Consider the following 12,116-nt stretch of genomic DNA (forward strand, 5'->3'; position numbering starts at 1 on the left):
TCTTTTAATTCAGTAACGTGACAAGTCTAATATAGTGAAAGAATCAGTTCATTAACTCGCGTTTGATAAATGGCGTCTAAAACGTGTGTTTGGGAAAGAAAACGTTAGCTAACTAGTGCCGTTTCCCTTAACTTAGCTGAAAATGAGCTCTGATATCCCTTTATATTTTCACCATTCATTCAGAACGGACCTTCGGGTCACTCAGAAGGCGGTGAAATGATAAATTTGTGTCTCTTTCTATTCGCTGATAAGATATACAGCCAAGTACACAACGTTCTAATGTAACTCCCAACGATACTTCCGGGTTTCTTCCCACCGCAGCCTTGATTTCGCTTTTAAAAATGGCAGCCGCGTGAAATCAGTCTATACGGATGTAAACAAAGAGCATAGAATCACCAAGAGGCGACACTTCTGCGATTTGGGAAACGGCCACTAGATGCCGCTAGTGTCATGCGGCGGCCATTTTGCAATGAAAATTCCAATCGAACAGCAGCATATTATAAGTCTGTAAAATAAACTATTAAAAGTGCTGATGATTGTGATAGTGTTGTATTGTCGTCTTTCAGGTTGAATATCAGCTTTAAAGCACTTTTTAAATAAATAAATAAAAATCAAAGCAGCTGCTCGCCATCGCAGCAGCAATAAGATCCAATGGACCGCCGATCGCTTTCACTCCAAAATGGCGGAACCACGGGGCTGTTGCTGGGCGCTGCTGTTGCAATGGAACGTTCTATTGAGTGTCGCCTCTTGGTCATTCTAAACTCTTTGATGCAAATCAGGGACGTGCGGTCAGAGGAGTGCCTCACCTGTCATCATCCTCCTCACCTGCCATCATGAGATACTAATAAAAAACTGTCCACCGATCAGTGCTATAAACATAATTTCTGTATGATTTTAATGATTTCAATCCTTTTTATAATCAAAATCGCTGTATTTTATGTATCTCCTGTTCAATTACAGCATAGGAAGCGAGGTGAGGCAGCACCGAGCTGTGCCTCACGTCAGATTGTGCAATCCCTTGCACATGGGGTTAAGCGCGTACGTTTTTGCTCACTCAGTATATGCTGCCGATGTAATGCTTTATAAAAATGCTTTAAATTTATACATTGTAAATATGTAAATAATACACTTCATCATGGTTGAAAACTTACAGAAATAAAGAGAAACTTACTTTATGGTCAGCTACTAACACTTGGAAAACTCAAAACACTAGGTGCACAGCTGACTGTTTCTTGACTCAAGGCTGATTTATACTTCTGCGTCAAGCGCATGCATATGCTACAGCACAGCCTAAGCGTGGACGCATAGCCCCTCACCGTGGCCGTCGGCATCACTGACGCGCACCTCTCAAAAAAATGTAATACAAGCTCTGTGATTGGTCGGCTTGGTAGCACTGACAAGTGTGGGCGGAGGTGAAAGCCACGCATGTGTGATGCAGCGGGTGTTTACAAGTGTGGAGTCCCATGAAGGAGTCCCTGCTGTTTTGTGTTTACCTTATGATTAAAGTTGTTGCACGTCCGCCGGTTCCCGCCTCAAAATGAGAGAATTTTGGCTCGTTTCCACTGACTGGTACGGTACGGTTCGGTTTGGTACGGGTCACCTTTATTAGGCTTGCGTTTCCACTAACAAGGGTACCCTTTTGGTGGGCGTGGTGTATGACAGAAAGTTTCAGTCGACGTCATTCTCGCTCGAGGAAATGTCTACAATAAAGCTGTACGGGTCGCTCACATATCATATGAGAAGCACTTCTCACAAAACAGATGCTTTACACACATAAATACTTGTGTAGAAATGTTTATTACTAACTTTTCAATGAACATGAGTTGATTATAACTGCAGATCAATGACAGTGCGAAACAGCCTACTGTAACGTCTGTAATTATATTAAATAACTAAATAAATGAACATATATAAACACATACAGCCCCTTACAGTCTCCGATATGTTCCCAACTACAGAAGAACTACACACAGCAGAGATTTCGTCCGTATTTAGGTTCAAAACAACACAAATTATAGCCCACAGTCAGTGAAAACCTCTCATCTGTGTCTGTAATCTTCAGCAGCACATGTAGCCTCTGTTAGAGAGTAATTCCATCATTCTGAGTTCATATTAGTCCAAAATGTGAAGATAATAAGTTAGTTAATCATGGCATTTTGTTCATGTTTGCTGAATAATAATGTGCTCCTTTTTTTCCGGCTTCTCCTTTGCTTCTTCGCGCTTTACTCTTGTGTTTGTCAGTGTCTGACAGGATCGGGTTTTAAAAGCACGTCAATAATCAAGCGCAGGTTATTATCATCAGCTCAAGAAGTTTGTTATTTCAGCTATAATGTTAGACGCGCGCGAGCGCTAGCAAGAAAGCAAAACCGCTCGCGCCTCAGACTGGCTCGTAAAAAACTACGGGGCACAGGGTAAATCTGCTCTTCTTCTTGGCTTTGTGGCTGTTCATCCAGACGACGACAAGGTTTGTTTGAGCCCAGATTGACCATGGCTCGTTATTATTTGTATAAATCATTCCGCTGTAATGTCTCGGCTCGTCGGCTATGTATTTTAAACATGGCGGGTTTTTTGTTTTCATTCTGGCTTGTTGCAAAAGCGAATGACGTATCTCTGTAAACCAATAAAGTTCAGCTGTGCGTGTGGCTCCGCCTTTTGGTACCCTTTCTCGTGTTTGGTACCCTTTCGAAAGGGTGCCGAAAAAGGGGTACGGTACGGTTCGGTTCGGTACGCTTTTTGACAGTGGAAACGGCTATAAAAGCGTACCAAACCGAACCGTACCGTACCACTCAGTGGAAAGGGGTCTTTTGAGCCACTTGTGCATTAAGGAAGCGTTCAGAAAAAACAAAACACCTGCGAAGGAACTCGACACAGAGAAACATAGACACCCACTGCCACTGGCGTTTCGGAAGTGTATTGCAGAGCAACAGAAACAGCGAGCAGAAGTATAAATGCACGGCTACGTGCAAGGCTTGCGCCGTAGGTCATGCCGATCACTTGACGCAGAAGCATAAACCAGGTTATAGCCCTCGCCGTGGCCGTCCCTGACATGCAACTCTCAAAAAATGTAACTACACGTCGCAACGATGCATAGCGCAAGCTCTGTGATTGGTCGGCTTGGTAGCGCTGACGAGTGTGGGCGGGACCGAGAGCTGCGCAAGTCCGTTGGAGCAAGTGTTTACAACTGTTAAATCTCATGAAGGAGCTCCAAATGAACACTTTTGTTTTGTGTTTACCTCATGGTTAAAGTTGTTGCACGTTCGCCGGTTCCACCCTCAAAATGAGCGAGTTTGAGCCACTTGTACTTTAAGGTAGCGTTCAGAAAAAAACAAAACACCAGCGAAGAAACTCGACACCGAGGAACATAAACACCTCACTGCCAACTAGCGTTTCGGAAGTGTCATTGCAGAGTAACAGTAAAAGTGCGCAGAATTATGAATGCATAGCTACGCGCATTGCATGCGCCGCGGGTCACGCCGATCACTTGATGCAGAAGTATAAACCAGGCTTCAATAATAATGAAAGCAACAGGAAGCGAAACTATAACTATAATGCCTCCTTGTGGATGCATCGGGAAATGCACTTTAAGTTTTCAGAATTCAAGTCCTTTAATAAAAGCCTGGCTTTCCTTGGAGCCTTTCTACTCTGTCATTGTTTTTTTTAAGTTGCCTTATATTATATAGCAACCTAAAGAACCGCTGCTTTAAAACAAAGAAACACAAATATATAGTTTTTGTTCTATCTTGATTCATTCATTCAACATGCAAATTCCACACAGAAACGGCAACTGACCCAGCCAGGGCTCGAACCAGCGACCTGCTTGCTGTGAGGCGACAGTGCTAACCACTGAGCTTTATCATCGCCTGAATGCAAATGTTGATACAGTACCTTCTTTAGGTATGTGGCAGTTTTCCTAGTAATGACCCGGTGAGACTAATTATTTTAGGACAGCTTCTTTGCAATTATGAAAAACTGTAACTCAATCATTTTTTTTCCGCTTAACACAAGGTTCCCAAAGTACAAACAATTGTCCAACAATTTTTTGACTGAGTGCTGTTTGACATATCTAAGCATGGCAGTATAGGCACACCAGCAAGTTCACTTCTGAATGTCTGAAGAAAAACTAAATAAAGACTTTAGAGTGGCCTAGTCAAAGTCCTGACCTGAATCCAATTGAGATGCTGTGGCGCGACCTTAAAATATATGGTTCGTGCTCAACAACCCTCCAATGCGGCTGAAATACAACAGTTCTAGAGTCCTAACCACCGGTTCACAGCCCTGAAAGAGTTGCTTTCGGTCTACTGTGCGACTGTATAACCTTCAGCATGAGTGGGAAACAAACATCTCTTGAAAGTTTCTTGCATTGTTTCAGGCAAACGAGCTCAGTGCTCAGATTGAGTGTTATGGGGAGTTTGAATTGTTTAGTTCGTTTAGTTTGTCACATGCATTTGTGACACAGATGTAATTTCCTTCAAATCGAATTCTTTGAAATTGTAAATACTTGACGATGCCCCACCCCCGCTTTAATCAGAGCATGTAAACACTTTAATCTACCGTTCTAACCAAAGTCCACATGTATGCATGAGGGTTAAAGTACAGTGTGCCACTGTGAAAGTGGTTGCCTGCTCCAGTGGTCAGGTGCACTAACAGAATCTTGTGGACTCATTCGGTGTGGCGTGAGTAACGGCGGTAAGAAAAATAACCGCAATTCCTAGAAAATAATATAATGGAAACTGCATTTAAAATAAGAGCTTTGCTCCTGACATGTATTCATAACAATGCTCTTACTCTGATTATTAGAAATATTCACTTTATTCATACACATGCAAATATAGTCAATGATGCAGTATATTTCAGTTTCCTCAAAACTGCAAAGCATCAACAAAACACCTAAACCTATAGTCTGACAGGTTTTATGTATGTCAAGACATGGATTACTGGCAATTCTGGAAGGGTAATAAGTTGTTTCGTACTAATTTTAATTACTTTAATGTTATTGTTGTTTTTTTTTTTTAGTTTCATTATTATTTTTTCTTATTACGAGAGTTCTGTTTACATGAACTATAGTTTTTCAATGTGATGATGACAGCTGGGGCGACGCAGTGGCGCAGTAGGTAGTGCTGTCGCCTCACAGCAAGAAGGTGGCTGGTTCAAGGCTGGGTCAGTTGGCATTTCTGTGTGGAGTTTGTATGTTCGCGTGGGTTCCCTCCGGGTGCTCCGGTTTCCCACACAGTCCAAAGACATGTGGTACAGGTGAATTGGGTTTGTCCGTAGTGTATGTTTGTGAATGAGTGTGTGTGGATGTTTCCCAGAGATGGGTTGCAGCTGGAAGGACATCCGCTGCGTAAAACATATGCTGGATAAGTTGGCGGTTCATTCCGCTGTGGCGACCCCGGATTAATAAAGGGACTAAGCCGAAAAGAGAATGAATGAATAATGTTAGCTGAGTAATCTTGAATATAACGGTCATACATGCGCAATTGATTCTGCTTCACTGACCAGTTCATAAGTCTAATTCGCATAATTCTTTTCATATTATTTCAATATTGATAAAAAAATTACCATTTGGATATTTGGATTATTTGGTTGAATGTAAACGTATGATTGATAAATATGATTGATTATTTATTACAGCCATGGCATCAGATTCGATTGAAATGGCAGCTCTTGGAAGATCTATGTTTCCTGGTATGCTTTATGACTGCCGAAAGGATTCCTTCATTCCAGGTGGAGTACCTTTTATTTGATTTATTTTTGCTTCTTTTTCATCCATATGTGAAATCAACAAACTGAACAATAACACGAAGCACAGAAATGTTTACATTTTAAAACGTTTCTAATTATTATTATTATTATTATTAAAGATGTGCATGTTTAGCTTAAAAGCAATTGTGTCTTAGTATACAATGGCGATCAACATTTGAGAAGCATTTTTAAAAACTTGATATGTTTCAGAAATAATGTAAACTTTGTTTAAAATTTCATTTTCAATAAATTTCAGTTATGGTTATACAGTGAAATTTACACGCTTCGTGTCAGCCTTTTTAATTGAATAAATTAGCATTTTTAGAGCTTTGGTGTTGCTGCCTTTGTTGAATATATATTAGAATCAGATCAGAATCAGAAAGAGCTTTATTGCCAGGTATGTTCACACATACGAGGAATTTGTTTTGGTGACAGAGCTTCTACAGTGCAACAGGATAACAGAGACAGGACAAAAACAGATAATAAATATATTTAAAAAAAAATAGAAGTAAGTAGTGAGTGTAAATATACAGATTGACAAGTGTATGGACAGGTATATTACTATATATAATGTTATATGTGCAGCTGTTATGTGCAAATTGGCATGTAAAGTGTGTTGTTAAATAAGTGTATAAAAGTGTATAGCAAGTAGTGATGTTGGTTCCACAATTATTATCAAGTGTTCATGAGATGGTTTGCCTGAGGGAAGAAACGGTTTCTGTGTCGGGCTGTTCTGGTGCGCAGTGCTCTGTAGCGTCGACCAGAAGGTAAAAGTTCAAAGAGGCAGTGTGCTGGGTGTGAGGGGTCCAGAGTGATTTTGGCAGCCCTTCTGCTTGCTCTGGATAAGTGTATAATTTGTACAGTGCAATCAACCATTGCTGACAGTGTTTAAAAAAATAACAACAACAAAAAAGGAAATAAAAATACAGTACATTTACTGTATCCAGTAAGGTTGGGCCGGTAGACGATCGCCGATGGCCGATAAACTTCATGATGCTGAGCCAGCATCGCGATCCATCGCCCCGCCCCACATTTATATTGATATATAACTTATTATTTGCATCTCATCTTAATAGCAATAATGGTCTTTTCATGAGCTGTGTTAAATTTTACATAAAGCTGCCGATTGCACGGCTGACAGCATCGTGAGGATTAAATGAAGGATTATACAGTACCTCTCGCGCTTAAAATGTGTAGATTCAGTGGCAAACGCTGTTACCTGCAAACCCCGTCCCACAGATTTTCCAGTGAATGGCTTTAGTTATTTTCATAGCGGACTTGAAGCCTTTCATCCACTCTTGGAAAAGTGTAAATGGTGGATTAACATTCATCACATGATCACTAATAAGATGTGTCATTATTAGTAACTTCAGGTGGTTTCTAAAACTAAATCTGTCAGTGTTGTTAATATTCTCTCATCTTCAGCGCTTCACGTTTTCGCGGTTGTAGCTCCTTTCATCTGAAGGCAGGAGGTGTTGACTGAGTGATTGACAGCTGATATTAACCAATCCATTCGCGTTCAGTTTTAGAGCAGTGGGCTAATAAGAAGAGCCCAAAGGCGTGGCAAGCATTGCAGTTTTTTTCACTTCAGCAATAAAAAAAAAAAAACAACTGTTTCAATCTGTTCCAGAGTGCTGCGTTTGGTGTTTTTAGGTGCAAAGATGCATTCTGCATAAACGTCTCTTAAATCCGCACATGCGGGGAGGATTTTGCAGTGAAAACAGGTCGCATGACAACAATTTATGCACCCGCTCAAATGCTTCCAACTATATTTTCTGACTTTTCAAAACAGTCGAGCCCTGGCATCTTTACTTGTTATTATTTCCTCATAATAATAATAATAAAATAAGGAAGTTATCATCAATCACAAGAGAAATTACAGTGACCTCCAAACGAACTCTCGAAGCTCCAGCTGCAGGAAAAAGCTATTATAACGACATAGATCACTCTGCCTATTCATGCCAGAGTCCTGCGGAAAAAGTGATTGACATGTGGTCATTTGTGTGTAACTTTATTCATTTATGGTTTGGTTATGGGTAAAGCAAAGACCATGCGGGTCAGGTAGCGAAAACAGTAGGCTACAATTAATTAATGTTATGAAATAATTGATATTTAACAACCACCACCCCCACCCCCGCCTATGACGACGATGCCATCGTCCATTGGGATGTTTCACATTAGACATCTTACGATGCCAAATTGGTCAACATCGCCCAACCCTAGTACCCAGGCGGCTTGCTTCAACACTTATAAGCCACAATGGTCGTTCCGTTCCCAACATGCGCTGCTTGCAGTTGACCAATCATGGCAGGTTAGCATCACATAGAGGAGGGGCTTTGGAAAAATTACCCTCTGAACAAATCTTATAGGAGTCTTTTATTTTCATCTCCACGACTCTACCAAGTCATGATAATTACAGTCCCAAATCAGAAAAAGTTAAGGGAGTATGGAAAAGGAAATAAAAAAGAAAGTAGGGATTTCCAAATCAGGTAAATTGGTTAAATAATGATGTGATTTAAAACGGGTGATGTCAACAGGTGATTGTAATTATGATTTGGTACAATAGCAGCATTCAAGAAAGGTCTAGTCGTTTAGGAGCAAAGATGTGTCGAGGACCGCCAGTTTGCCTACAAATATGTGAGAATATTATTGAAATGTTTAAGAACAATGTTCCTCAAATAAAGAGAGGAAGACATTTGGATATTTCACCTTCAACAGTGCAGGGCATCATTAAAAGATTCAAGGAATCTGGAGGAATTACAGCACATAAAGGACGCAAGCCTAAGCTGAACTACCGTGATCTCCAATCCCTCAGGCGGCACTGCATCAAGAATCCTCATTCATCTATAAGCGATATCACCACATGGGCTCAGGACTACTTTGGCAAACCTTTGTCAAGTAGCACAATATGTAGTTACATCCACAAATGCCAGTGAAAACTGTACTTTGCCAAAAGGACGCCCTATGTTAACAGTGTCTAGAAGCGCCGTCGACTTCTCTGGGCTCGGGGTTGTTTGGGATAGACCATCACACAGTGGAAATGTGTGCTGTGGTCAGATGAATCAGTATTTCAGGTATTTTTGAAGAAGAAAAAGATCATCCAGACTGTTACCAGCAACAAGTCCAAAAGCCAGGGTCTGAGCCAGGGTCTGCCTTGGTATGAGGTTGTGTCTGTGCCCTTGGCAAAGGTAACTTGCACTTCTGTGATGGCACCACTGATACATTTTAGATTTTGAGCACAATATGCTGCCTTCTTTTCTAGGGATGCGCATGCATATTTCAACAAGACAATGGGAAGCCACATTCTGCACACATTACAAAGTCCTGACTGCGGAGAAAAAGGATACAGGCATTGGACTGGCCTGCCTGCGGTCCTGACCTGTCTCCTATAGAGAATGTGGGGCACGTTGAAGCGCAAAATGCGACAATGAAGACCTTGTGCTGTTGCCCACTTCAAGACATGTTTGCAGGAAGAATGGGACAAAATGTCACCTAAAGCACTTCATCACTTGGTGTCTTCAGTCCCTAAACGTCTTTTAAGTGTTGTGAAAAGGAACGGCAACATTACAAAGTGGTAAACGCTTTACTGTTCCAACTTTTTTGAATTCAATTCAATTTGTTTATTTCTCTAGCGCTTTTACAGTGTAGATTGTGTCAAAGTATCTTAACATAGAAGTTCTAGTAAATTGAAATGTGCTGCAATTCCAAAAATGGAATAAAATAAGAATAAATATCTCGAGGAACTCATTAAATAATGTTTGTTGTACTGTCTGAAATGAAATACAAGTCAAAGTAAATGTAGAAATCACTACTTTCTTTTTTTTATCTGCGTTTTCCATACTGTCTCAACTTTTTCTGATTTGGGGTTGTTGATAAAACTAAATGCAAATTATCAGTTTTTTTTTAAATTACATGCATATTAGCCTGTTGTTGGGGGCATCCCAAACAAAAATATGACCTTTTATAATCCATAATAGCGGCACTTTAAATGTCTTTAAAGACACTGTATTTTTACTTTGTCTGTTCGTCGCTTAACTGGAGAGAATTTCCGGCTGCAGTATTGAACCGATTAGACAACCACCTTTTTGGGGGCACTTGAATGATTTAGTGACTATAATTGTTCACAATTCAGTTGAGGGATGGAGATTGTGGGAACCAGCAAACACTTGAGAAAAATAAGCAAACTAACAAAATGAGCTTTAATTATAATAATAATAATTAATAATTCACATAATACTAATGACATAAGCTCTTTCCAGATTACTGCCACATAAGCAAAATATTAAGGCCCAATCCAATTCTATTTTTGTATCCCTTCCCTTTCCCCTTGGTCCTTAAAACGGAGTGTGAAGGGGAAGGGCTTTAAAACGTACCCCTAAAAAATGGGACACCACTACAACTCCTGCACACGTCATCATAGGCTATGTCATCGCGATCTCTTGCTTCATACGTGATCAATGATCACTTCTGCTGTAGTTATTCCAGTTGTGTTATTTTTTGGTATTTATCTTCAGGAAATCACTGAAGGCATATATTATGTTATCGTAAAGATACAATGTGGTGATAAGCTCGTAACTGTACTGCGCATTTACACCGTGGCCATATTCATCTATGTAAACACACGAAAACAACACTAACAGTATACCAGACACTGTAAAGAGCTCATTCCCACCCAGGTAGCAAAGAATGCTGGCCCAGATTTGACATAAATCTGGCACAGCAGGCATTCATCCGGCACTGGCATACAGCATGTGGGCCAAACATGGTCCTGGTTTGGCAGAGGTGTCACTGTCTTTAACGCGGCACACAATACTTGAGCCAGATGTAAATTGTAGTATTTGGCCCAGATGCTAATAACTAATATGTGGGCCATGTTTGTCTGCCCATAGCATGCCTGAAACGCAATGCTTTATGGGTTTATCAATTTCATTGCAGTCGGGACACCAACATATCTGGCCCAGTTTAGGCTCAGTTATGGTTGAGACTTGGCCTAGATATGGGCCATGTTTGGCCCTTGTCTGGAAGCCAGACTTGGTCCAGTCATGTACCGTAATTCACTACAGCATGTGGGCCAAGCAAAAGCTGATTGTGTGGGCCAGGGATATCTTGCTATGAGGGCAGTCACTTGACTTTTCTGACAGGGTATTTGAGTGTCACCGACTGACAGAATGTTGTGGGACTGCTGTAAGCCCTACGCCTTCAAGCTAAAGAGAATTGGGACACCCCTACCCCTTCACGTGAACTCGCAAAATGAGGGGTAGGGGTAAGGGGAAGGGCTAAGGTGTAGAATTGGGATTGTGCCAAAGTGTCTCAGGTCTTTTGACCTTGACAGTTTCAGCTTTAGGTCTTTCAATCTTAACTCCTCTGTAGGACAGAAAACCAAAGTGGCATGCAAGTGATGCTCGACACTAAAATCACCAGTCTCACTCCACTCCCACGCCTCTTGTCACAAATACCCCCATTCCCCCTTTCAGGCTACGGTTCCCTCAAGATTGTGGTACTTTGCCTCTTAGGTGCTGACATCTCATATATAATGTTTTTAAACTGCTCTTTCACTCCTGTTAAAATAACTTAAACTAGGACTGAGTGTAACAGTGAGGTCAGCTAGTGAAGTGCTGTGCAGGTAAACTGCACTCCTCTGATCTCAAAAGTTGCTCTAGCGACAGACATTGGAGGTTGCGGTCTTTAGCCTCCTCGTTACAGCATCTGCCTCCCATGCAAAGAATTGTAAGTTTGATACCAACTTGGAGTGAGTAGGTGGTGTAGGACTGATGGGACACATGAGCAGTGACCTCCAAGTTCTCTATTTTGCTTTCATTTGGTTTGCTTTATCTTCACTGTACTATCTTATTTCAGGTGTTACTCTGTGGAACAAGAAATCAATGAATGACAATTTGGACACCCATCCTCAGCCCAGGACTGATTTGAAGTTCAGCAGCTCTGATTCCATCTCTGATAAGTGTAATTTAATGGATATAAATGCTTCCCTGAAAGCCAGCTTCTTGGGGGGGCTTATTGAGGTGGGAGGATCTGCCAGATACCTGCGTGACACCAAAACCTCAAACCAACAGTCAAGAGTAACAATGTATTACAGTGAAACAACCAGATTTGACCAGCTCATCATCAGTCAGCTGCAGGATATCACCTACCCTCAAGTGTTTGAGCAGAAAACTGCAACTCATGTGATCACGGCTGTACTGTACGGAGCCCAGGCATTCATGGTGTTCGACAGGACATTATCAACGGATGAGAATATCCAGGAGATTAAGGGAGAATTAAATGTAATGATCAAAAAGATCCCTTCATTTTCCATTGAGGGAAAAGGATCTGTAAAAATGACAGACAGTGACAAGGACAAAGCCGAGAAGATATCC

General features: G+C 41.1%; 1 protein-coding gene across 2 annotated transcripts in view; it reads left to right on the forward strand.

Annotated features, from left to right (window-relative positions):
- The first annotated feature begins 4,613 nt into the window (after positions 1 to 4,613).
- The window catches only part of LOC130222762 (cytolytic toxin-alpha-like), an 11,856-nt gene continuing 4,353 nt past the window's right edge, over positions 4,614 to 12,116 (forward strand). The window contains exons 1-3 of one of the 2 annotated variants that reach the window (XM_056455299.1): positions 4,614 to 4,686; positions 5,632 to 5,724; positions 11,599 to 12,116. The exon at positions 11,599 to 12,116 is cut by the window's right edge and continues 1,204 nt beyond it. In XM_056455299.1, coding sequence (XP_056311274.1) covers positions 5,634 to 5,724; positions 11,599 to 12,116 — 609 coding nt within the window. In that variant the 5' untranslated portion in view covers positions 4,614 to 4,686; positions 5,632 to 5,633. Of the gene's footprint in view, positions 4,687 to 5,631; positions 5,725 to 9,233; positions 9,317 to 11,598 lie in introns of those variants that run through there. The other variant, XM_056455300.1, reaches the window with a different exon arrangement.

The sequence above is a fragment of the Danio aesculapii genome, chromosome 4 (genome assembly GCF_903798145.1).
Source record: "Danio aesculapii chromosome 4, fDanAes4.1, whole genome shotgun sequence".
NCBI lineage: Eukaryota > Metazoa > Chordata > Actinopteri > Cypriniformes > Danionidae > Danio > Danio aesculapii.